Here is a 26,885-nt window from a genome sequence, read left to right on the forward strand (position 1 = left end):
CGGAGGGGCGGAACAAGTTGGCAGGGGCGGAACCCAAAGCCTCCAATGGTGGCACGGGAGTGGGCGCGCGGCTAGTCGGAGGCACCGCCCCTGCCGGTGCTCCGAGCGCTGATTGGCCACCAGTCAGGAGCGCGGCGCCTAGTGGCTGGGGCGGGCCGTCTGTCGGAGGCATCAGGGTAGTGCGGCCTGCTCCGAGGGGGCCACGTGGGGCCCAGGCTGGACTTCTGAGGACTGGCCTCGAGGCGGGGTGGGCCGGCCCGGGGGGTCCGGGCCCCTCACGCAGCCCGGCGCCGGCCGGGGCCATGCGGCCCCGGGGTCCCCGCTCCCTTCCTGGGACCGGGAGGCACCGAGGGTCATGCCTTGCTACAGAGGGATCGAGATGGTGTCTGACTCGGGGGAGGAAACTTGAGATGACATTTAGACTCGGCGCGGAGTTTCCAGCACTTAGAAACAGTCAGCTTGAACTCGGGCTGGAAAAATGGGAGCTGGCAGCTACACTGTCGGGCGAAGAGTTACGTTGTTGCGCAGGAGCGAGAGAAAATGTATCTCTCGCCTGTCCCCCAGATTTGGCTCCCTGTTGGACTTGAGCGGAGTGTGTAGTTTGTCGGCGGCGCACTGAGGGTTTTTATTTACTTGAAAAGGATCGTCACTGCCTTGGGATTTGAGCTTGATTTAGCTATTTCCCCTTAGATTCACCAGCGTATGGCTGCTGAATTAAGAGAATTCTTTTCTAAGAGAGCTTCTAAATTTACCAGCAGTGTCCTGGAAGAGGCCAACACATGAATATTCAGCACCAAAAAGAGTGCCACGCAGTTTTTTTGACAAACTGGGTCTTGCTCCTTTAACGGTGGGCGGGAATGTGCTTTCTGTTTTTATAAAAATGTCAAGGAACTTTTCAGAATCACATTAAGCATGCTAATTGCCAAGTATTAAATGCTAATTGCTTTGCGAGCTAGTTCTTTGCATGCCAAGGAAGGGAGATGAGGCTGGTGTAACCTACTGGTGACATGATGACGGGGATGTTTTTTCATTGACGTTTTGCAGCCTTTACTTGGAGGTGGAAAGCATCATTTCTTGTCTATTAACCCCAAATGAACAACACAACAGTGTTTTTTAGAGCAAGCCTCAAGTCCAACAGCAACAATGTGCTGTGGCTGCCCTAAACTCTTTTTAAAGGGGAAGTGAGCCAAGACAGTTCAAGATTGCTAGGAGATGGTCCCTGGAAACTGTTCCTGGACTTGAGGTCACGTAGAAAAGGATCACACAGCAGGTAAGATACAGTCAACCAGTAAGTATGTCCAGTTACTGCAGGCTTTAGCCCTGTACTTGGGTGTGACATCACAGCCTGTACTTCTGACATCAAGACACTTATGCCTCTGACTGTGATGGCCTGTTCCCTTCTGTGTACCCCGAGCCAGACTGCACGCTCCATGTGCCTAGGAGTAGTGTGTGTGGCTGGCAGCTCTCGGAAAGAGGCTGAGTGAAAGTGAGAAACCACATCGGTCCAGGCACCTGATGGAGCCAGCTGCCTTGGCTTTCTGCTAGGTGCTGCACAGCTGAGCCCAGACAGGGCCCTGGTGTTCCTGACACTGCATGGGGGTTGGAGGTGGGGGTGATGGAGGGCCAAGTCCATCCCATCCCTCCTGCAGGATGAACAAAGCTGTGCAACATGTGCATCCTCAAATGAGCAAGTCCGTGCATGACGACATACTTTGCTCTCCTGTAAAGGAGGTAAAACTGTCATCTACACCTCAACCATAAACAGCAAAGAGGATTTCCAGACCACTGTATACAGCAACAGGACAAACCTTCCAAGGTCAAAGAGCATGACGGCCCTGAATAAATTACAGGCACAAAAGTCCCCAGATGTAAAGGGCTATGAGCCCAGAAATGCCATTTCACTTTAGATCACAGAGAAGAAAATCTATAGTTTTGCCAGAAATAGCCATCATAACTCTAATCCAGTTAAATTCACACCCATTCTGGAAAATCCGGCGGGGGAAAACCAAGGCAGAGCACAAACTGCTTCCTCCAATTCAGACCACTGTGCATTAAGAATTCAGTTGTAAAGCATTGCTGTCTAGTGGGTTGACCATCTCAACCTCCTAAAGGTAGACCATTTATAAAAGGGAGAGCGAGGAGAGGTGGGTAGACGGCTGCGACCAAGGCAATGGTTTAAATGGGGCTGCCACAGGGTACGTGTGTCTGTCACTGGAGAGGCTTTTTGGTGGTTAGCACTTGAATTATTTTTTAAGCATTTTGTTCAGCCTGGCAGACACCTGTGGCTATGAGCAGGATGAATTTGGCCATTTCGTGGTGTTACTTGGTTGAAAATGCTCACGGCAAACTGCCCAACGCACCACAAACAGCAGCGCACCTTCTGAGCAAAGAGCCCTGCTTTCCATGGACCAGGAAAACACATTTGGGGACTGACATTGGGCTGCCAACTTTTTCTTTTGCAAGAAAGGACACTTAAGACATCAACTCCCATCTATGGTCCCCACCTTTCTAAAAAGTAAAAACAAACATTGCCACACACAAAACCACTCAGCAAGGTCTGCGGCGCATGCCTCGCCAACAGTGGTTCTGGACCTAAGTCCGCAGGGAAACCACCCGCAGAGCTTGTTGAGACCTGGTTCCTGGGCCCACCCCGACTCTGACTGGGCAGGTCTGGGTGGAGGCCCGGGCTTCTGCCTTTCTAACCAGCTCCCTGCTGCTCTCTCTCAGGGGTCCAGGTAGCACTGACTGCAAGGTTCTCTGGACTTCTTCCCTTACTCTTCCGGGGTCCAACTCAGCCCACCTTCCACAAAGCCTCCCTGGGCCACCTGCATTAGAAAATAACTTCTCACTTTTAAAAATTCCCATCTGTCCATTTTTAAAAAATTTTTATTTATTTTAGAGAAAGGAAAGAAAGAAACATCGATTTATTGTCCCACTTATCCATGCATTCATTGGGTAATTTTTTTTTATTTTAATTTTTTTTAAAGAGACAGAGAGAGTGTCAGAGGGAGAGATAGACAGGGACAGACAGACAGGAACGGAGAGATGAGAAGCATCAATCATTAGTTTTTCGTTGCGCGTTGCGACACCTTAGTTGTTCATTGAATGCTTTCTCATATGTGCCTGGACCGCGGGCCTTCAGCAGACTGAGTAACCCCTTGCTCGAGCCAGCGACCTTGGGTCCAAGCTGGTGAGCTTTTGCTCAAACAAGATAAGCCCACGCTCAAGCTGGCAACCTCGGGATCTTGAACCTGGGTCCTCGGCATCCCAGTCCGATGCTCTACCCACTGCGCCACTGCCTGGTCAGGCCATTGGTTGCTTCTTGTATGTGCTCTGACTGGGGATCAAACCCACAACCTTGGCATGTTGGGATGGTGCTCTAACCAAATTACCTAGCGGGCCAAGGCCTATCTGTCCACTTCTGAAAGCAGACTCTGCACTTTTATTGCAAACTGCTCGTTGTGCTTCAACATCCGTTCTTTCCAAACTTGATCACAGATTTTGGGATTTGACTGAAATGACTTCCCAGTAGCCTCTGCAGTGGCCATGTGACTAAGTTCTGACCAATGGGAAGTAGAAATAGGCAGTATCCTCTGAAAGGGGGGCTGGGTGCTGTCTCCTCCCTGCCTTCTGGCTGACTGGAATGAGGATGCAACAGAGGCAGCGAGATGTTACTTAGCCATGAGGGGTAAGGCCTGTGTCTGAGCAACACAGAGGAGCCACGAGGCCTGCCAGCTGCCCCCCGCACTAGTTCTGGGCCGACTACACTGACAGAGGAGGGGGAGGAAAAACATTGATTTTGCTAAGCCACAAACAGTCCCAGCTAGTACCATGCCCAGCCCATCCGGCACAGCCCGTGGCTTGCTATCCCGTGGTGGAGTGATATTTGACTTAGCCCAGTAGCCCACAGGGTATGGTGGTCCCACCAATAATTTGTGGGAAAAGGTTTAAGAAAATAGGTTCCTTGTAAATATTAAACAAACAAAAAAAGTATTATTCTATGTATTCCTGATTTAATAGCCTATCTCAAGATGAAAATCAAATGGCATTGTAGCCTGTCCAGGCAGTGGTGCAGTGGATAGAGTGTTAGACTGGGATGTGGAGGACCCAGGTTCGAAACCCTGAGGTCACCAGCTTGAGCACAGGCTCACCAGCTTGAGCACAGCATCCATGGCTTGAGCATGGGATCATAGAAATGACCCCAAGGTCACTGGCTTAAGCCCAAGGTCACTGGCTTGAGCAAGGGATCACTCGCTCTGCTGTAGCCCCAGAGTCAACACATGTATGAGAAAGCAATCAATGAACAACTAAGGTGCTGCAATGAAGAATTGACGCTTCTCATCTCTCTCCCTTCCTGTCTGTCCCTATCTGTCCCTCTCTCTGTCTCTGTCACACAAAAAGAAAGGCATCGTGAAGAAGTAACCAGAGAACTGGATCATAAATTTACGTAAGTTCCATACTGCATTATTTCAAAAAGTACAGAAATGAAAACCTATATATTTAATAATGGGAGTTAGCTAAAATCCATTTTAGAATGAGAATCTTTAAAGGTAAAAAACAGTAGAAAGAGAAATCCAAGTTTGTAAATTCAATACAAATACACAGTAAGAAGCCATTATACCAAAATGTTGTTAAAGGTTATCTCCATGTGGTAGGATTATAGGTGATTTAATTTTCTTTGCATTTTTCTGTTTTCCTCTTTTCCTATAATGAACACATTATTTTATAATTGGGGGGGGGGGATAAACCAAAATGAAATAAAAACAAACGAAGGCCCAGGCCCTGCAGGGGCCGAGCTGGCTCTAATGAGCCCTACGGCTGCTCCTCCGATGGCAACCTCACCATCTGGCATCCTCTGCCTTAGTCAGAGGCATGAGCAGGAAGTAAGCGGTCCTGGAAGCCCCCAGACATGGAGCCAGGTGAGCACCGTGCCTTCTGCCTGTGGATGCCGCCCGATTCCGAGTCTGAGATTCTCCTGCGCTCCTCCCTGGGGGTGGGCCTGGATTTTTCTGGAAATCACAGTAGCCTCTGAGGGCATACTTACCCAGCCAGCCGCAGGTGCTGATCTGAACAGGATGGGATCTGCCCTCTCCTGCCAGCGCTGTGGTGGCAGCAAAAGAAAAGCCAAGAACCAACTTTCTTCCAGGAAGAATTATGTTTAATGGTTTGAAAATGAGTCTGTACAAAACCAGCACCACGGTTGGGTGCTTCCAGTCTGCTGGGGGATCCAGCACTATCTGTTGGGCCAATTGTGCCTGAAGCCCCTGTGGAGACAGTACGAAAACAAGTCACTTCTTGCAGCCTGGCTGGTGTATGCTCTCAGCTGGATTATAAAACGTTGCTACCAAATGATGCAGCAGCCCGGGGAGAATAGTTTGTTTGGGGTCCTGGAGAACCGAGCAGGGCAGTAGCGCGCCCCCACCTGCCCCTGGAGAGAGAGTGTGGGCTGGAACACTGCTCTGAGGCCCACAGGGCTGGCTGAGCGGACCAAGTTCTAAAGGCAGGTTGATCCTCCATCATGCCGCACCCTACGGGCAGGCCCTCTGACCCCAGGGTCTGCTCAGAGGAGTAGGATTTCATGCTTTTAACCAAAATATTCTACAGAGATAACCCACATTTGCGCAATGATTTTTTTCTCATTCCTCACAAACAGGCTCATTGAGGGAAACCTCCATCCTACTGCTCCAAGGTGGCCCTGGGACACTGTCAGTAGGTGGAGAGAGTTAAGCACGGAATGTGGGTCCTGGGATGCAGCAGCTGAGAATGACATACATGCAGCATCCGTAGTCACCAACCCTCTGCCTAGCTCCGTTTTCCTGTCACAAAAGGGGACTGGGCCGAGTGGCTCTCTGAGCCCCCTCCACGTACCTGTCTGACTTTCCGGTTGGGAAGGACATGCTTTTGTTTCCCATTGACTGTTTAAGTTTTTTGGCTGGAAGACATTTCTGAAAAGGTAAGAGGTACAGAAGATAAGAAGAGACACACAGGAAAACACACAGAGCTCAGATGGCTGCTCCAAGATTCCAGCATGCTGGCGTGACTGGTGGTCTTGCAACTGGGCCTGTGTGGGTGTTTGCAGAGGCAAGGCCACTAGGACGAGTGGCTGAAGGAGCTGCAGGGCTCCACACGGGCTCATGGTCCACACGCCCAACATTCAGCCGCACTTGGCTCCGGCCGGCACCCACACCCACGCAGGGCGAATGCGGGCTTGTGCCGGCACCAGGAGGAGCGTTGTTGGCCCACAGCTCTAATTCCCATGGTAGCAAACAAAAAACACCCTTTAAAACCACACATCAGCCTTTTATAGTCTCTTAAAAATGTTTTTTTAATTGCAGGAATAGTTGGTGGGTGTTGTCGGTGCTTAGGAAGAAATGAGGTGAGGGAAAAGATATGCAAAGGGACTCCTAGATGAACCTGTTTCCCCAGCAATGGAAGGGGTCAAAAACTAAGCGCCATGCGCACACCAGAACTCTCGGCCGTCTCTTACCTTGCCAGGTGGGTTCTGCTTATTTGGGTCAAACTGGGAAGGTTTGGATTTGCTGTTTCCTGAAAGGTAAGAGTGATCATGCAAATGAGTTAACCCAACAGGCTTGTTACTGGGCTATGTGCATGACAGCCTGGAAGTGTGGGCTGTCAGCCTGTCACCCTTTAGGAGGGACTTACAGCTGACATGAAGTCATGTATCCTGTTAGCTAAGGGCAGCTGGATGACCAGGCTCATTTCCCACACACCTATTCTTGGGAGTCAGGTGCTTAAGCACTGGTCACTGCTCCATCAGGGAGATCAGCGGGGTCCCTGCCCAGCTTTCCCTCTCTTGAAAGGGACATGCTGGCAAGGAGGCTGACAGGGATGCCACACGCAGCCCCTCAAAGCTGACAGGCACTCACTGGCTAAGGAGCTAACCAGAGCTCTATCTCATGGGCACCAGGTTTTTTCGTGATCATGGTATCTCCCCTGTCAGGTAAGTATGGCACCAGGTTTTTTCAACAAGCAAAGATCTTTACTGTATGCGTGTGCAAGTCTGTGAGAAAATGTGTTTGGACACAAGCTATTATGAGGAAGGCTAAAGCCACTTAAGAATGGATGGCTTCTTGCTAAACCACTCTAGTAAACGGGCTCCAGCAGCAGGAGGTCGGGGCAGGTCTGTCGCCCCTGCCGTTTCCCAGGACACTCTGGGCTGGTGCGTGTCTTGGGCAGGGCTCAGTCTGTGCCCAGGCCGGGCTGTGGACTCTGCAGCCGCCCTCCACCCCACATAGAGAGTCACTCTTAACAGGGCTCCAGACCTGCCTCACCAGCAAAAGCCTTGAAATCCGACTTGCTGTAGTCATAAGGGGTAAACTCTTTCTCCGCTGGGTCTGGGTCTTTCAGCTTCTTGGAAACTCGGAGGCGTTTCTTCTCCTGCTTTTGTTCTGTGGACCTGGGGTCACTGGCTGTGTGCTCCCTCTTCTTGGCCGCATTTTCTAGCTGTAGGCCGCGCACACCCACAGGAAGGAAGAATGGAGCACATGAGAGGTGGCCCGCAGGCCCGGTGTGAGCACCCTGCTAGGGACTCAGGTGCCTACCTCGCTGTAAAGATCGATTCAGTGGCTGGGAGAGTGATGCAGGGGGAGGGGGAGTGGAGACTGACACCAGGCATGTAAGAAATGCAGGCTCAGGCCTTCCATAGTACTCTGGGGTGGGGTGGGGGAATTATTTACTTGGGTAGAGAAACCTGCCCGCCACAATGCCTGTCTATGGCTAGTCAGGCGGGATGATCTATTTACATCAATAATGGGAAAAACCATCTAAGAGGAATTACAATATAAACTTTTTTGAGGGCAAACGAGGCAGGCACTAACTGGCAAGCCAAGATGAACCGGAAAGAAAAAAGCATTTGGTTTGAGGCACAGGGTCAGCCTGTGACAGCTGAGGAAGATCCTGCCAATGGCCAGGGGCAACTCGTCTCTCATAGGAGAAAAGCAGAAAGCCAGCACGTACAGCAGCCTGCTGTCGGACGGGCATGGCCTGCTCTGCCGTGGCTCTGTACTCCTCAGTGGCCTGGTCCCGGGCAGCTGCAAGAGAGAGAACTGGCTGTGGAGCTGCTGGCCCAGCAGGGAGGGCTCCCCGCTCACCTGCCCAGCCTGGCTGCTGCGGCTGCTGGTGCAGGGCGCCCTCCCCGCTGCTCAGCCTCATGGGTCAGTCTCACCTCCCTCCTTCCCCAGGCTCTGAAGGATGGCCACTTCATTCTCAATCTGACAATGACAACGACCACTCTACACCTGCTCCTCTCCCAAGAACCCAAACCCACACACCAAGGGCCCATGTGACATCTCTCTGAGGACTTTTAATAGGAATCTCGGCCACAACATGTCAAGGATCAGAACCAAAACCTGTCTGGCATCCCACAGGCTCTGTGGTCTCATCCTCTGGATGGCGACCCCATCTTTCTAGCTGCTCAGGACAAGATGTTCTTACACCTTCAGTGTCTTCCTGTCCCTCACATGCCACGTCCGATGCGTCACCAATGCTGTCGGCTCTACTGCAGGAACACCCAGTTCTGACAACTTCTGCCACCTTCTCTGCTGCCACACTGTCCAGCTGGCAGCCCCCTCACCTCACTGACTGCCATGTCCTACCCGGGCTCCCACCCTGCCCTCTGCTCTGCTCTCCACATGGCAGCCAGAGCGGCTCTCCAGCGTGGAAGGCAGTACCTGGCACGCCTCAGCTCACAGCCCCGAGTCCGTGCGCTCACTCACAGTGACCGCTGAAGTCCTCCACGTGGGCCCCGCGGCTCTCCCTGCTTACCCCACCTCTCCCACGTCCCCTGGGCTCCGCCACCCGGCACTGCCTGCCTCTCCTGCGTGATGCCTACTGCTGCCAGAAGATACACCTCGGGTCTCCTGTCTGCTGTCCCTCAGCAGAAGGCAAGCCCCACGGGGCTGGGGCTTGCTTGTCTATCCTGCCCATGGCGGTACCTGCACTCAGTCGGAGGACTGAGAGCACAGAGTGAGGGCTACTCTAGCACACACACTTGACTGGCTGAGTTGACAAAGAAGTGAATGCTACCTGTTTGCTCAGCTGCCTTCTTCTTGGCAGTTTCTTTAGATTCTTTGTGTACCTGTACCTGGCTTGCCAGCTTCCAACGGTTGCTGATCTACAATGAAAACAAACAAAACAAAAAACTCCAAAACTCAGCCACCTAAGGAATACTTTATTATTTTTTTTAATGAGGCGATGCAGGGCATGCCAGCCTAATAACTACACAGTCTAAATCACAAATTCCAAATCTGATGACACAAAAAAGAAAATCTCATGCTGGCTTTATTGTGATAATACTTAATAAGGACGACAAAGTACAACTGTTCCGGACACTGGGCCAGGCGCTTTCACATAGTCCGTTCAATCCCTTCTATGGTCCTGGGAACCACAGGATCAGGGAAGCTAAGTAATCTGTCTGCAGGGACACGCACAGTTCTAAACGGCGGGGCCGGGCCTCAGGGCAGGACTTGTGCAAGCCTGATGTGCCTCTCTGGGACAGCACACCCCCCTGCGGCATCAGAACACATCTGGCTGGTAGGAGATGTAAGCACGTAAGGGACGTATGGTCGTTGACTGTGCCACACCCAATGGGGGCAGGGGAGAGAAGGCAAAACCTCCACCTGACTCCCCAGTTCTAAAAACAAGCTAACCACCAGCAACAGGGCTGAAGCCCATCAGGGTTTTGGCCTGATTCTCGGGCGGTGCTGGTGACAGAGGGAGCCAGGCCACCCATCTGATCAGAGCAGGCACTTCCTGCAGAGAGGAAGAAGGCTTTTAACAATTAACACGCTGGCTCCCAGGAACATCTCATGGGGATCCAGGGAAGGTGTTTTCTTATTCTTATTCATAATGCTGTTAAAAACAAACCAAACAATATAAAACAAGAGTGTTTTAAAATTTAAGCTGTCACCTTTAAGAGCCTTAAAGCAATATTCATATCTAAAAATGCATCAAGCTGTACATTTAACATCTGTGCACTTTACTGCATGGAAATTAAACCTCTATAAAGAACAAAAAAACCCACCCGCCCCCCTCAAGACCTGTTTCTTAAAAGGTTCCCAAGTGCTTCTGAGAGCCAGATTAAAGTTCTGGGTATACTTGTATATAAAGGGCTTTTTGCACTCATTTGTATGCAGGGGGTTCACAGATGGGCTTGTTTACAACAGAAACCTGGTTCCAATAATTAAGAAGACCCCCTTTTTTAGAAAGCCAGTCTTAGAAAGAATGACAAATCCACTTACTTCATAGATTTTTGACGACGAATCAAACTTTGCTGCCTGAGAAATGTGAGCGTGGCGTTCCAGCGATGGCAGGAACTGGAGAAAGGAAACAGCCCTGGTTAAGTGCTGCTGAACATGTGATCTGGGCCCAGGCTTCACAGATCTGAGCCCAGAGTGGGTTTCTGGTTGCTTTCGGCTCAGGAGGCCTCAACTTGAAGCACCCACCCAGCCACAGTTCACTGGCACTCAGATGAGACCTTCCTGTTGGTTTCGTCTGAGACCTCGACTCCCCACCGGGACACCAGGGGCAACAGACACACCCTGTGCTCTCTGTGAAGACCTGGGGCTTCCTTTCTGGGCCAGCACATTCTGCCAGTCCTGACACACACAGCTACTACTTACCATCCTAAATGGATTTTCAAAGGACTCCATTATGGTCTGAGCTTTTTTCTGGGCAACTGTTAATGGACCCTTTCCATTTTCATCAGCGCTAGGTTCCTGCAGAAACAGACAGAAAATGATCACTTACAATCATAATTGTGTTGGGATGTGTGTAAGGCACTAAAACAGCCTGTAGCACATTATAGTGCTTAATTCATATTTAGTAAACCAACGAATCTCTCTGTGCCCTGACAACTTATGAGATAGATACGTGGTATTACTCTTACCATCTTACAGATGAGAAAACCGAGGCTTATGAGTAATTAAAAAAAGTCTCCCAGAGCCTTAGAGCTAATAGGGGCAGAATAAGGATTTAAAGCCAGGTCTGTCTCCTCTAGAACTTCAAATCGTAACCTGACACTTATCTGAAATTTATAATAAACCTTTAAAAAAATGATAAATCTTCCTTAGAACTCTATGAAATTATGTAATAATGTTGGTTCCGAGCAGGTTCATAGAACTGCTCTTCTTCGGCTTCCTCTGTGGTTGCAGAGGCTGCCACACAGTGCAGCCGCCAGAGCACAGGGAGAGCACCACTGTGTGGGGAGAGCACCACTGTGTGGGGAGAGCACTACTGTGTGGGGAGAGCACAGCACGGGGAGAGCACCACCGCGCAGGGAGAGCACAGCACAGGGCGAGCACCACCGTGCGGGGAGAGCACCACCGCGCAGGGAGAGCACAGCGCGGGGAGAGCACCGCGGGGGGAGAGCAGCACCGCGCGGGGAGAGCAGCACCGCGCAGGGAGAGCACAGCGCGGGGAGAGCACAGCACGGGGAGAGCACCACTGCGCCAGGAGAGCACCGTGCGGGGAGAGCACAGAGTGGGGAGAGCACCGCGCCGGGAGAGCACAGAGCGGGGAGAGCATAGAGCGGGGAGAGCACAGAGCGGGGAGAGCACCGCGCCGGGAGAGCACAGAGCAGGGAGAGCACCGCGCGGGGAGAGCACAGAGCGGGGAGAGCACCGCGCCGGGAGAGCACAGAGCGGGGAGAGCATAGAGCGGGGAGAGCACAGAGCGGGGAGAGCACCGCGCCGGGGAGCACCGAGCAGGGAGAGCACCGCGCCGGGGAGCACCGAGCAGGGAGAGCACCGCGCCGGGGAGCACCGAGCAGGGAGAGCACCGCGCAGGGAGAGCACAGAGTGGGGAGAGCACCGCGCTGGAAGAGCACCACCGCGCGGGGAGAGCACAGCACGGGGAGAGCACCACCGCGCGGGGAGAGCACAGCACGGGGAGAGCACAGAGCGCAGTGCAGGGAGAGCACCGCCTCCGTCCGCCAGAGCTGGCACCTCCACATCCCCACAGCCTGGGTGCACGCTCACATTTGTGGCTGTCTCACCACTTTGATGGCTCATTATTCTGCGGTCAACTAACGCTTCCAGACTTCTTTCCTCATGAATTACTGAAGATCTGAGCTAAATGTATTTAACTAAGTGAAAAAGAAAGCCCCTGGGGGCACATGCTGCAGGCAGCACTTCTCTTCCTGGCTGCGGCCCCACTCCCACGGTGACAGCCTGGACGTGAGCTGCAGTCCCGGGGCCTCCCACACCATCCAGGTCTTTGTCATGGGAGCACCTGCTGGGCTTTATCCCTGACTCTATCCATACTCTCTCTTCTCTCTCTGGGAAGGAAATGATGTTTCCTTCCTACCACATCTGCTGTCTGCAGCGACCACAATGTTACCCTTCCATCCCTGGTCACTCCAGCGAGCACCCATCCTGACCGACAAACACACCTCGGTCTTCCCTTTGCAAAGAACCTGCAGCTCAAGGCACTGGCAGAAATGAGAAGCCTATTCCCATGCACCTTCCAGAAACACAGCCTAGCTCAGGTTGGGCACCTGTCTCCTGACTGAGTGGAGTCACTGCCTACCGTGACTCAGCCTCTCTACAGAGTGGGCAACGGGCTTCCTCCCACCGCATGCCTGCTCGTCACTTTGTCTAGGGAGCCACAGTGTAGAGAAAGACTTGTCAGTTTTCTCTTCTGCAGCCAACGCACACGTGGGCTGGCACTGGTCAGAGACATGTACGCAGGACATGCTCCACCGTTCACAGAGCTCACTCCGTCCGTGCTGGGGATCGGGTGACTGTGTGGGAACTGTGCTGCTGTGTGACAGTCACCCACACCCTCCTGCCTGCCAGGTGCTAGTGAGGATCAAGATGCCAACCTTTCCTTGAGGATTCCTTCACATGCAGCTCAGAGATCCTCCACCCGCTTCTCAAGGACCCCCACATCTAGACAAGCAGACCACCCTGTGATCTGTCTCCATGCCTGTTCCCACTGCTGCTGGGTCTTACTTTTGGCACGATTCTCCATGGTGCAAGCAGCCCCTCGGACATAAGAACCCAATAAATCCCTGTAGTCTGCATCACCTGACCGCCGTGTCTATTACTCACATTAAACAACGTGATGACAGCGGTGGCGATGAGGCATTTGGGATCCAGCAGGGCCTCGTCCTCTTCTCTCCCATTGGGGAAGAGGTCCGCCTGCTTCTGCACCGGTACAAGCCCTAGGGGGACAGTCAGCATGCTCAAAGCCTCCTACGGGCTGGTGCACCAGGCCACTCCCCGCCTTGCTGGGGCTCCCGGGGCCTCCGCGTTACCATTGGTTGGGATGACAGGACAGCCGTTTGAAGGGGCGTGGGAGCAGTCATGGGGTCCAAAGAGAACATTCTCCAATCTCTGCATCAAAAAGAAAGCAACAGGCCGCAATGACACACTTGTGAGCACGCAGGAGCCACCACTGTGTGGGGCGCTGGGCTGACGGGCAGCTTAGTGCGCACTGGCTGGGACTGGGACCTCTCAGAGGAAGGGAGCTGGCCCATCACCCTACCTCAGGATTGGGCAGCGGGCCACTCTTCTTCGCTCCAGCTGCTACTTCAGACTACAGAAGAAAAACAGACAATCTGAGGAAAGTTGCCTAAAGCTGATGGCACACACACTTCCCCTCAGCACAGACTGTCCCTTCGCTACACTGTGTTTTTCAAGGGCCTGGAGATTTTCCCTCACCCTTTACCCCCTCCCCCCAGTGCCTGGCACTGCGATTACCAAGTGCTCAATAATTACTAGAGAATGAAAGAATAAAACCCTTCATCGTGACCAGGCATAATATGGAAGGACCGCAAAGGGCCTGAACGTAAGCACGGTCCTCTCTACTCGGACACATTGTGGAGCCAAGAAATTCCACACGAAGACTGTGAGTGCATTTATCCTCAGTCTCTTCCTTCTCACTTTGTGGGGGCTGAGTATATGTCTTCACGAATCAATAATCTTCCAAAAAATTACTCACATAATGTAGCATATATTGAAAATGCTGCTAAGGCAACATATGAAAAACTGTCCCAACACCACACGAATCATACATGCAAATCTGCCTGAACATGAATCACCGACACAGGGGCACGCCATGTACACACGCACATGCATGCACATGCCGGTGCACTATACCTGTGCAGCACGCACGCAGCTATAGTTTTGGTTGAGTTTCCTGCTTCTATTGACATTTGTCTAAACTTCAGGATTTCCTCCACAACAGCAGCTCTTTCTGAATCCCCCATTTCTACCCAAGGCTCTCCTATCTCCCCAGCCGCTTTATATTTGGAGTGAGCTGTCTCTGACCCGCTGCTATCACCTCAAAGTCGTCTGCCACTCAGAGAACTTCTATGGTCTGCAGTGTGGCACTCAAAGATAAATGACAGCCAGTTTCAAGCTTTTCTCCTGGTGGTGCTTCTGATACCTGCCCTTTCCTTTCCATTTCTGTGACCACCACACTCATCATGGCATGACCACACCCATCTGGACCCCTGCCAGGCTTCTGAAATGAGCTCTCTGACCCAAAATCCTCACTCCATTGTATTCCATAGGTTACCTGCCTCCAAACAGGTAACCAGCCCAGTCACCAGACATTACTTGCTGTTGGATGATAAAAATGTCTTAAGAAGGGTGAGCTTCAGCTATGACTGCCATAAAAAAGAAACATCCACGGGAGTGTTCCTAAACCCTAGGATTTCTGTAGGCTTTTTAAACAATTATTTTTTAACTGACTTTACACAAAAAGGATGAAAGAGAGAAAGAAAGAGAGAGAGAGAGAGAGAGAGGAACATTGATCTGTTGTCCCACTTATTTATGCATTCAATTGTTGATTCTTGTATGTGTCCTGACCTGGGATCAAACCCATAACCTTGGTGTATCAGGACGAAGTTCTAACCACCTGAGAACCCAGCCTGGGCATCCTAGGGCTTTTTAGGATGAAGACAGATCATGTATGTAGGAGACCACAAAGTGTAGGATGCTAATAGACAGAAGAGGCCTGCTGAGTTGGAAACCTTCAGCAGCAAGGCTTCTTACCTTGAGCAGGGGCATGTCCCGAGCCTGCTGGATTAAAAGATGCATTTCGTTGATCTGCTGCCGAACGAGCGGTGGTACAGGGTTGCAGCAAGCTATGATGCCCTGCGGTTCCCTGAGGACAAGAACAGATGTAACTCATCACTTAGGAACACAGCCCTCAAAAGCTTCCAGACAAGAGCAATGGTCAGGTAGGGCTGGAGCGTTCCGGCAAAGGGCAAGGCTAAGGACACACATCCCCGTAGCAGCTGGGCCACCACGGCCACACGCTCTGCCGCGTGGGCTCTGAGCAGGCTCCTCACTGTCTGCCCCCTCCTAATGGGGGAAGGGGACAGAAGTACCACAGCTCTGCTGCTATGCAGTTCTGCAACGGGGTGGACAAAAGATTATAAATTTAGATTCTGTGCTTATACTTTAATTAACATCACAAGACATTTAAAATCGATGAGATGCCTTAGTTTGGAAGAAAGCACAAATGAGAGAATCCCTTGACAGTGGATGCCAACGCCACAGACTCAACCGAAGGCACAGCAATCGAAACATTCCAGATTAGAAGTTTCGGTTCCTAAATGGCAGCCCGAGGGCAGAAAACCTACATTCCTTGGATTTGCAAATTCCTTTCGAGTTCTATCTTCTTTGAGTCAACCCTGAGGTAATAACAATTAAATACACTTGATTGTGAAAGATGAAATTTCTCGGAGGCAGCTAGAACACAGTAATCAGCTCTCAGACTCACTTGGGCAGCTCTTCGGCGATCTTCAGCATCATGTGGTTTGGCAGCACATATCTGGAACCAAACACACAATACACGAATCACATTAGGTTCAGCCAACAAGTTCCATGGCATGCTATAACCCAGGGGAAAATGTAACCAACTTTCATGGCAAAAAAAGAGAGGAAAAGGTCATTCTTTCCCTATTTCCAGACCTGCTCGGACTAAGAGGAACAGTATCAGAATCCCCACGAATCCCCTACCCGTAACTTTCATCCTCTCTCCGAGCGGTCTTGTCCCTCCAGGCGAACAGCAGCTGAAAGGCTGCCAGCTGCTGGGTGTTGAGATGCTTCTTCTGCTTCCTGTATAGTTCAAGGTAGGACTCGTCCGTGAAGATAGGTTTGATGAACTTCTGCAAGTTTACAGGACATTCACGATCAGTGTGAATCAAAACTGTGCTCTTTTCAGAAAAGGTTAAGAGCAACAGGAAGGAACCAGGCCCTCGTTGTAAAGGCGGAGTGTGTCTGGGTCTGTGTGGCTGGTGAGGTCTTACCTTGAGGCAGATGTCCCTGCTCCGCTGCCACACCACCTGCAGCTGGACGGGCTGGCCGTTGCCTCGCTCCCACAGTTCCAGCCTCATTTTATCATAGATGTAAAGCAAATAATGAGTGTCATCACGGGCGTAGCTGAGCATTTCCTCAGGCAGAGGTCTAGAATTGCAACAGAGGAAACTTTCACTAATTTCCCTTAGGAGCAGCAATTTAATTTGTCTACTCTGTGGGTGCTAAGACTCACTCGGCTCCTTCTGCTATCAAAGTTTCTTTCATAGCCGATATGCATCTTAATGTGACAAGCTATTGTTTCACAGCTGGATAGGAAGGGCAGCAGGATAATGATGTGGTTGAAAATAAGGGCTCTGTCATCCTGAGTTTGACTTTTAGCTACAGATAGCTGACCTTGGACAAGTCACCTAAGCTTGAGCTCACTGTCCTTAACTGTAAAACTGTAGCTGTTGTGAGGGTGACACAGGACAACATCCCTAAAGCTCGTAGCTCGATATGTGGCACATGGCAAGGATTAACTAACCAGGTTGTGCCTTTTAGATTCTGTCAGTTCTCATCTTCTGTTCAGACTTGAGATTCTCTTGAGAAATTCTGGCATGCAGAATTAGAGAAAAGTTTAGTGGCTTCTTCCTATTGTAGCTCTGGAACCTTAAGGAGAAAGCCAGACACCTGGAACTGAGCAAGCCGAGCAAGAACCCCAGAAGGTATGGCGGGACGCCATTACAACCCTCTACTACCACAAACACTTACTGTCAGGCTAAATCAGCCGTGTGCCTTAGCTTTCTCTCACACCTATGGGACAGCATCTCTTTCTCTCTCTCTCTCTCTCTCTCTCTCTCTCTCTCACACACACACACACACACACACACACACACACACACACAACTATCCCTACTAGGGAGATTGGAGTTTCAAATGGGACTGGCATGGACGAAGACTGACACGGTGTGTTCTTCCAACATAGCTGTACACAATTCTATACTGGCATAATACTACAACTTCCAGTTTATCTGATGGAATGAAAACAGCTCCACTCAAATAGCGTTACATGCTGAACACAAGTCTGCATGAATGAGGTGAATGAACACCCACACTTCCTTCTGCACCCGCATTTCCTGTTGAGAGCAAACTGACCGTATTCTCCAATCAGCCAGCTGGTACTGCTTGTTTGACTCCACGTTGCAGTAGAGTTTCAGCAGATGGTCGAGCGAGTGCCTGCCCAGGTTAAGAAGGCGCGCTGCCTGGTGGGTATCAAACATGTTCACTACATACAGCCCGAAGTCTTTCTGCAGCCATTCTATGTCTGAATCCGCGCCGTGAAAGACCTGAGAACAGAACCAGAGTCATGCAGGTCTGTGTGAGAGGCCACTGCGCTCAGCAGTGCACTCTGCCTCGAGGTGATCAGAACACTGGAACTGGGGCCAGAAGGAAGACTAAGATGGGCTGAGCTCTACATGCTTCTTTTCATTTGGGCCCCAGCTTTCTACACTCCTAATTGCACACTCTTCAAGTCTGCTAACGGCCAATGATTCTAAGAAAGCAGCTCTACTTGCTTCAAGGGTAGTCATTAAGTTCAAACAATCTTGATGGCGTAGGCTTGTTGCAGGAGTCATTAAAATGATTTAATGTTTTTCTGGGTGGTAATGAGCACAGTCTTAGCTGTTCTAACAGGGGTTTAGAAACAAAAGCAGTTTAGCGTGTGGTGCCCTAATGTAGGAAATTATAATGATTTCTCTCAATTTTATTGGGTCCATATTGAAATAAGGGAATCGTAAACCGAAAGGCACTTAAATCCTGCACTCCCAGGCGAGAGCTGAAGAAGGGCTGGCTGACCTTGACAATAGCTGGGTCCGTGAGGCTCTCGTTGAGGATGTACATGTCACTTCGAAGCTCCAGGGTGTCCACGATGAAGTCTTCCGTCCGGGTGGAGACTTGCATGAGGCAGGTCAGCCCGAGGAAGCTCCTGTAGGAGTGGTGCTGGGCACGCGGGAAGAAGGAAGGACAGGGGAAACTGATCTCACTAGGCGTTCCTCTACTGATTGAAAGTCAGTTACAAAACAAAGATACAAGATTACATTTTACCAAAAAAAAAAAAAAAAGGGAATATATATATATATATGTTTAAATTATTATTTTTATATTTCTCAAGTAGGTAAACTCATAGAAAATGTAAAAATTTCACTCCAATTCATCTGCAAGTTACCTCCAAGTCTACAGCAAATTCTTGACAATTCAGGAGCTTTTCATTGAGCTCCACTAGTTGGTCCAGGGAGGAGACAAAGTGGCAGGGTGTTTCTCCTATCGGTCTGTACAACTGGATCACAGAAGTCCGGCGGGGGGGAAGGAGAGGAAGGTTAGAGGTCACTACAGCACACGATGAATGCAGAGTTCCTGACTCAAAGTCATAAACTACTATTTTAAAGATATTTAGGAAAAACCAAAACTACATCAACTAATCTAGTTACCTAGTTCTGCCTGCACTACTGAGACACCACCCATAACCTCAGCTGTGTGCTAACCTGGGGCTGTGGCTTTTCAAGGACTGAATCCGGTGGAGTGAAGTGATCTAGTTCGTACTGATACGGATGTGCAAACCTGAGTAAGTAAAACGAAAAAAATACCTTTTTAATTCCATAGCTCAAGGAAAGATTGCCTTAATCCAATTTGTAAAAACATACAAGAAAAGACCATTGTGAAAATATATTTTCTCTCTACTAGCAATGTTCTTATCATTTTTTTCTTTGTTCTGGCAGCCAGTACTTTTGTCTGTTTTAAGCAAAGCTTTTCCAGATGCTTACACCTAAGCCAGTGGAGCACGCTTCCCCGTATGGAGTGAACGCTAGCTGACTGAGTCCCAATCTAACAAGAAAGGCAGAGTGGTACCAAGGAAGAATGGTCTTTTTTTTGTTTATTTGTTTGTTTTTTTGTATTTTTCTGAAGCTAGAAACCGGGAGAGACAGTCAGACAGACTCCCGCATGCACCCGACCAGGATCCACCTGGCACGCCCACCAGGGGGCCACGCTCTGCCCATCAGGGGGCGATGCTCTGCCCCTCAGGGGTGTTGCTCTGCCGCAACCAGAGCCACTCTAGCGCCTGGGGCAGAGGCCAAGGAGCCATCCCCAGTGCCCAGGCCATCTTTGCTCCAATGGAGCCTCGGCTGCGGGAGGGGAAGAGAGAGACAGAGAGGAAGGAGAGGGGGAAGGGTGGAGAAGCAGATGGGCGCTTCTCCTGTGTGCCCTGGCCGGGAATCGAACCCGGGACCTCTGCACGCCAGGCCGACGCTCTACCACTGAGCCAACCGGCCAGGGCGGAAGAATGGTTTTAAGAACACTTGGGCCTGACCAGGTGGTGGCGCAGTGGATAGAGCATCAGACTGGGATGTGGAGGACCCAGGTTCAAGACCCCGAGCTTGCCAGCTTGAGCGCGGGCTCATCTGGTTTGAGCAAAGCTCACCAGCTTGGACCCAAGGTCGCTGGCTCGAGCAAGGGGTCGCTCGGTCTGCTGTAGCCCCACGGTCAAGGCACATATGAGAAAGCAATCAATGAACAACTAAGGTGTCGCAACGAAAAACTGATGATTGATGTTTCTCATCTCTCTCCATTCCTGTCTGTCCCTATCTATCCCTCTCTCTGACTCTCTCTCTGTTTCTGTAAAAAAAAAAAAAATGAACACTTGGGTTAAAGTCCTGGCTCTGTGAGAAGTCAGCATCTCTAGTTCTGTTTCACACCTATGCAGTGGGGAGGGGAGCAATGACTCCGTCTCTGGAAGGCCCCGAGGGTTACAGAAGACGTGCTGTGCGGGTGGTCCTGCTGCAAACACACACCGGAGACCCGGGAAAAATCACCTCGAGTCTCTGTGTTTGTTTACACATTTTACAAAAGTAAAACAGAGTGAAAATGTGGCACAAAGGTAAACCACTGAAATATCTGTGGGCATTCAGACAGGCAAACACTCACATGTCCTGCTCCACCTGCTGGGTTCTCTGCTGATGGATGAAATCCGCCAGAGCAGGGGGGACATCCAAATCCTCAGGGCGATCCTGTGGGCGCTCCCGCCTTTCTTTGGAGAGTGCTAGAGATGCAAGCAGTGACAAGATGCATCACAACAGAGGCTGACACAGTCACCCCTTGTCTAGTTGTGGAGGGTGACCCGGCTCCCTTTAAGAAGCCTTTCTGTGTTTCCGGTAGGCGGCGCCTGCACTGCTTACCCTGAGGGAGGGGTCTCTGGGCATTGGGTTTGATGAAGATTTTCGGACGAAACGGAGTGTTGGAATTGTCAATCTTCTCTCGGAATTTAAGCTGAGGTCGGATAATGTTTTTTGCATGAAGCAGCCGGAAAGTTTCAGATTTTGTTTTTTTGCTATATTCTCCTGCCTGCGATCAATGGATACAGTACATTATAACATAGCAGCTTGATGAATTAGAAAAACAGATTCAATTCATGCCTTTGAAGAAGACAAGAGCATCCCAAGAGCCATTCATTTAAGAATGCGTGAGTTGGAGGCTGGGGGGAGCAAAGCTGAGAAGAGGGTATGACGAAGGAATGTCTGTTTATGAGAATGAGCTAGGCAGTGGCCAGTTCTGTGTCCAGCAAATTGGAACAGAAATATAAATGAGACAGGGCAACGCTGCCACCAGATGCTCCAGGGTATCCGAAAAGCCCTCACCTTGCGGTTCCAGCTGGACACTATTGTTTTGGGGACCTGCAGTCCCGTGGGGAGGACAGGCTGCTGATTCTTATTCACACCTGATGCTTCATCCAGTAAAATACCCTAAAATGAAAGAGAATTAGCTCAGTAGCATCTTTTCAGGGTTAACAGAGTTAATTACGTCAAATTTTTTTTTTTTTACAGAGACAGAGAGAGAGTCAGAAAGAGGGATGGACAGGGACAGACAGACAGGAACGAAGAGAGATGAGAAGCATCAATCATCAGTTTTTCGTTGCGACATCTTAGTTGTTCATTGATTGCTTTCTCATATGTGCCTTGACCGTGGGCCTTCAGCAGACCGAGTAACCCCTTGCTCTAGCCAGTGACCTTGGGTCCAAGCTGGTGAGCTTTGCTCAAACCAGATGAGCCCGCGCTCAAGCTGGCAAGCTCGGGGTCTCGAACCTGGGTCCTCTGCATCCAAGTCCAACGCTCTATCCACTGCGCCACCACCTGGTCAGGCACGTCATATTTTTAAGAAATATATTCAAAGAACTATATATGAGAACATACTCATATAAAAGTGGATAACACCCTGGCTGGTTCAGTGGTAGAGCATTGGCCTGGCGTGTGGAAGTCCCGGGTTCGATTCCAGGTCAGGCACACAAGAGAAGCACCCATCTGCTTCTCCACCCTTCCCCCTCTTCTTCTACTCTATCTCTCTCTTCCCCTCCTGTAGCCAAGGCTCCACTGGAGCAAAGTTGGCCCAGGTGCTGAGGATGGCTCCATGGCCTCCGCCTCAGGAGCTAAGATGTCTCTGATTGCAGTGGAGCAACAGCTCCGATGGGCCGAGCATCGCACCCTGGTGGGCATGCTGTCTGCCTCCCTGCTTCTCACTTCAGGAAAAAAAACACCCAAAAACAAAAAACGGATAATTAGCATGATCAGCTCAAAGACAGGGTAGAAACCCCTTGTTCAGCTCTCTTCTGAATAGAGCCAACATTTCACATCTGATTTAATAGTGTGATGTGGCCCACAAAGTAATTAAAAAGACCCTAGACTGCACATATTGAACACAGAACATTGGCATTTACAATGAGAATGAATGGGGCCCTGGTCTCCTTTGCACTGTAGAAGCAGACAGGGAGTATCAGTTGGGGCACCACTAACACAAGTGAGCCCAGGTGACAAATGGTAGCATGGCAGGACGTGAAATCATAAAATATGAGAAGCTACTGAACTATCTGTGGCCATTCAGGCTATGGAATAGAACACTTTACGGGACAGAGGAACATAATTTAAGTTTATTTTGGACAATCTCTATGTAGTTTTGCTATAGAATTAAGCATAAATAGACAGTAAGCTAGACTGAATGATCCACGAAGCCTTCTAATCATGTGAGTCAGGGTGTTTAGCAGATTGCACATAACAGTAAAAATAGACTAGATTTTGGTTGGGCTCTGCTTCCAGAGGCCTCTCCTTTTGCAATACAAACAGGATTCACAAATCTGGAAAGCAGATTTATAATACGGCACTTTAAAAATAGGCTTCCAAAAAAAAAAAAGAAGCATCCATTAAGTGGAGATATTTTGAAATCATCTACTTGAAGACTACCATGTTATTTTGGAGAACAAAAGCCAACTATTAGATATTAGAAGAGAAGAATATTATAGGCAAGAGATGATAAACTTCTTTTATTTCCTAAGGTGTTTGAGTTTCTTTTCATATTTTGATAATACAAAAGCTCTTCATTTATTAGTTATCTTTTTTTTTTTTGTATTTTTCTGAAGTTGAAAACAGGAAGGCAGTCAGACAGACTCCCGCATGCGTCCGACCAGGATCCACCTGGCACGCCCACCAGGGGGCGATGCTCTGCCCATCTGGGGCGTTGCTCTGTTGCAACCAGAGCCATTCTAGCGCCTGAGGCAGAGGCCATAGAGTCATCCTCAGCACCCAGGCCAACTGTGCTCCAATGGAGCCTTGGCTGTGGGAGGGGAAGAGAGAGACAGAGAGGAAGGAGAGGGGAGGGGTGGAGAAGCAGATGGGCGCCTCTCCTGTGTGCCCTGGCCGGGAATCAAACCCGGGACTCCTGCACACCAAGCCGACGCTCTACCACTGAGCCAACCGGCCAGGGCCTATTAGTTATCTTTTAAAATTTTTTTTATTTATTGATTTAGCAAGAGAGGTAGGGAGAGAGACAGGAACATCGATCAGCTCCTGTATGTGCCCAGACCAGGGATCGAACCAGCAACACCTGTGCCTCGGGACGATGCTCTAACCAACCGAGCTATCCAGGTAGGGCCATTGGTTAGTTATCTTAAGAGTAAGGTAAAATACTCACCACTCTTTCTAGAATAACATCATTGGTATCAACTAGCAAATCAAACTTGTCCTCCAGCTCAGTCACTTTACTTCGATCCTTAATGTTACTTCGACACCCATGGTACTGCATTACCTTGCTCATGCTAAGGACAAGAAAACCAAGATTAGTTTGTATACTTTTATTAATTTGTTTACAATCTGGGAGAAGCTGGAAAGGCCTGGCTCAGACTATTCCCAATACTTTATGGTTGAGCTAATAAAACTTGCACTCTTTGTGTATCCTTGGGCAATTCACTAAATCTTGCTAAGACTCATCTGTTAATTGAAGGGGTGTAAGAAATTACCTCAAAGCTGCATTTAAACTCTAAAAAACATATAATACTATAGCCTGACTTGTGGTGGTGCAGTGTGGATAGAGCAATGACCTAGAATGCTGAGTTTACCAGTTCAAAACCCTGAGCTTGTCTGATCAAGGCACATTTGAGAAGCAACTACTACGAGGTGATACTTCCTACTCTTCCCCCACCCCCTCGATTTCTCTAAAAAAATCAATAAATAAAATATTAAAAAAAGATATAATACCATGTAAATAATGTACTCTGTAGTCATTGTTTTCATGACTATGAAATCTAAAACATTCTTTAAATCGGTAATGCAACAGGTTACACAAGATCAGTGTTTGTGTATTATCTGTCCTAAAACACTTGTTAGACAGCTAAAACCTGTGACTCTGTGAGTTGTGTGAGAGAATTTTGGATCCAAGTCCTAGAATTAATTCAAGAGTCATTGTCTACAAGTACAAAAGTCTGTATTATTTTAAAAGTTAAAACTCAAAGTTTACCAAGTAATATTTCCCTAATCAAAATTCATTGTTTCATTTTTACATTTCATAGCCCATTATAGCATATAAAATTAAGGTGAGGAAAAAAAAAAATCCAGGAAATTACATTCATTTCTTTCAACATGAAAAAAAAAACCCAGAATTTAGTACTCACCACTGAAGCAACCTGTCTCCCTGTGTTTCACAAAATGCCTGAAAGCCAGGAAAACTTCGGTAAAAATCATACTCATCGCCAAACTGTGGCAGGCCCCCAGAAGCCTTGGTGACTGCCACTACTGATCCAAGAGCAAACTGTCAGAAACCAGAAAAACAAGCATGTTTTAAACATGGGTATCCCCATTCACTCAGCAACTCATTTTTTTTCAGCATCTACTATATAGGACACACTGTGCTAGGTGAAGATATGCAATCCCACAAATAATCATCTGGTGCCGATTTTACTCCAGTCCCTGAGGGGATGATGGTGAACATGAAATCAAGTTCTGGAGCTTACATTTACATTCTTGAGAGAGTGGGGGGGGGGGGGGGGGAGAAAGAACAAATACATATATAACACGGCTAATACTCAAAATGGCCAGGGTTTGAATCTTGACTCTGCTACCTGTTAACTGTGAGCTTGAGTAAGTTATTTTATCTATCTGAACCTTCGTTTCCTCCTCTGATAAAACAGGTATAATAAAATTGCCTAGCCTGACCAGGTGGTGGCGCAGTGGATAGAGCGTTGGACTGGGATGCAGAGGACCCAGGTTCGAATCCCACCAGCTTGAGCCCAAGGTTGCTGGCTCCAGCAGGGGGTTACTCGGTCTGCTGAAGGCCTGCGGTCAGGGCACATGTGGGAAAGCAATCAATGAACAACTAAGGTGTTGCAACACGCAATGAAAAGCTGATGATTGATGCTTCTCATCTCTCTCCGTTCCTGTCTATCCCTCTCTCTGACTCACTCTCTGTCTCTGTAAAAAAAAATAAAAATAAATAAAAATTTAAAAAATAAAAAAATAAAAAAATAAAAAGTGCCTACCCCATCAAGTTGTTTAGAGGATTCCATACACTGATCAAATCACTTAGGAAAGGCACATGAGTACTATTATAACTATTACTACTCAAATTCAGACCCATGCATTTTCTACAGGAATTTACTTTTGTGTTTTCACTTGGGCAAGCATCTAAAAACAATATTCTAGATCCTGTGGATGACCAGTTGATAACAGCTTTGAATGACCAGTTGATGATGGCTACTGCCCACAACTGGACTGATGCTGACCGTTCAGTTAGTATAAGTAGTACTCCATTCTAATTGTGTGGTAATGAGAAATGAAACTGAAGTGGCTGTCATAGATAAAAAATGTGAAGGCCAAATGATGTCGCTGGGAGTTGTGTAATAAAGGTTTTCCAAGAGAGAAAGAAAAGAAACAGGAGGCAGGAACTTGACTTAGGGTGAGGTAGGCACACAGTAGCTTGTAAGTACAACCGCTCCCATTCAGGACCATGGCTAGTGGCCCAGGAACTATTCAAAGCCAAATAAATGAATTCACAATAGCAGCGGCTATCAATCAATCAAATGTAATGTAAGTGGAGTTTTGGGGAATCTGTAGTGCTAACTTACAAATTAGTTTCATGGTTTTGCAAGAGCTATGCATGAGGCGTTAAAACCTAGTTGTATGTTTGTTTCTATTTAAGCAGGAACAAACATTTTAATGAACCTATTACACAAATACAGTAATTTAAATGGATCTTCTCTCTGTTCCTTCAGGAGGCATTGATAAATGCCCCATGGTACCTAGAGAGTAAGATTCGGCGGCGACTCTTAACAAGTGACATTACACCCAGGTTCTGGGCCCTGGCCAGAGAACTCAGTTGGTTATAGAGCGCTGTCCCATATGCCAAGGTTGTGGTTTGATCCTGGTCAGGGCACATACAAGAACCAACCAAGGAATGCATAAATAAGTGGAGAAACAAATCGATCTCTCTCTCAAAAAAAAACACGAACAAACAACCCCACAAAAAACCAACAAAAAAAGGCTTATAAACTCATGTAGGGCTGGAGCTCAGGGTGGAGGAAGGTGCCATCCCCGCGGCAGGAGAAGAATTCAGGCAGCTATGGGAAACATAAAGCAGTGAACAGGCTAGGTGGCTCTGGCCGCGGCGGGGGCGAGCTCGCGAGGCCTCGGACATCGTGGTGACAAGGAAGCCCTTACCCCTGTGGAGCGGGGTCTCTCCACACTCGGGGCGGCATGGGCTCACCTGGGAGAACGAGGACCCTGGGAAGCGGGGCGACCCTCAGTGTCTGCATAGGGCCCTATCTCCGGAGGGTGAGAGATTGTGCCTGGCGCCGGCGGCAGCCCCACCACCCAACCCGTGGCCCCGCTGAGTTGCGCGTGCGGCCGGGAGGGCGGCCGCCAAGAGAGCCAGCGCCTGCTTCCGAGAAGCCGTGAGAAGCTTCCGGTGCTCCCGAGACCACGGGAACTCACCTTTACGAAGCTGTCTGCGTCTGGAAAGCCTGGCAGCACCATCTCCTCGTCGGACTTGGCCGCGGTTGTAGCGGATGGGTCCTTAGACTCTCGGGGACTGGGAGGCGCCATTTTTTCGGCCGACACGGCTCTTCTCGCGAGAGTGCCTCTGGCCGACGCGACGTGCGCGCACCGCGCATGTGCAAAGGCTGTTTTCGTCGGGGCCAATTTTAGGGAGGTGTAAATTGGATTATCGTCCCTGAGCTCTTCATTCAGGGAACTTTGCATTTTTCTTTAATCTCATATTTTATCATCCCAACAACCCAACGATTTAGAG

The 26,885-nt window shown here is 49.3% G+C and overlaps 1 protein-coding gene across 3 annotated transcripts; it reads right to left on the minus strand.

The window, feature by feature from the left end:
• Nucleotides 1-4,934: 4,934 nt before the first annotated feature.
• Nucleotides 4,935-26,702, minus strand: EXOSC10 (exosome component 10). 3 transcript variants are annotated; one of them, XM_066375060.1, is made up of 25 exons: nucleotides 26,570-26,702; nucleotides 24,256-24,392; nucleotides 23,280-23,403; nucleotides 20,960-21,064; nucleotides 20,501-20,666; nucleotides 20,250-20,364; nucleotides 18,812-18,887; nucleotides 18,496-18,606; nucleotides 18,126-18,269; nucleotides 17,427-17,617; nucleotides 16,283-16,439; nucleotides 15,993-16,141; nucleotides 15,754-15,804; nucleotides 15,021-15,132; nucleotides 13,507-13,557; nucleotides 13,277-13,355; nucleotides 13,071-13,183; nucleotides 10,641-10,736; nucleotides 10,260-10,334; nucleotides 9,046-9,133; nucleotides 7,978-8,051; nucleotides 7,284-7,464; nucleotides 6,488-6,546; nucleotides 5,869-5,945; nucleotides 4,935-5,264 (listed from the first exon to the last, which is right to left on the minus strand). In XM_066375060.1, exons 1-25 carry the CDS (start codon nucleotides 26,678-26,680, stop codon nucleotides 5,234-5,236), a joined length of 2,673 nt encoding a protein of 890 aa, XP_066231157.1. In that variant the 5' UTR covers nucleotides 26,681-26,702; the 3' UTR covers nucleotides 4,935-5,233. The 3 variants fall into 3 exon arrangements, with proteins under 3 accessions (XP_066231157.1, XP_066231158.1, XP_066231159.1); XM_066375061.1 differs by having other exon boundaries at nucleotides 4,939-5,264; nucleotides 7,293-7,464; XM_066375062.1 differs by lacking the exons at nucleotides 4,935-5,264; nucleotides 5,869-5,945; nucleotides 6,488-6,546; ... (1 more) ...; nucleotides 7,978-8,051; nucleotides 9,046-9,133 and adding an exon at nucleotides 9,284-9,870.
• Between the last annotated feature and the right edge of the window lie 183 nt (nucleotides 26,703-26,885).

The sequence above is a fragment of the Saccopteryx leptura genome, chromosome 3, assembly GCF_036850995.1.
Source record: "Saccopteryx leptura isolate mSacLep1 chromosome 3, mSacLep1_pri_phased_curated, whole genome shotgun sequence".
In the NCBI taxonomy this organism is placed as follows: Eukaryota; Metazoa; Chordata; class Mammalia; order Chiroptera; family Emballonuridae; genus Saccopteryx; species Saccopteryx leptura.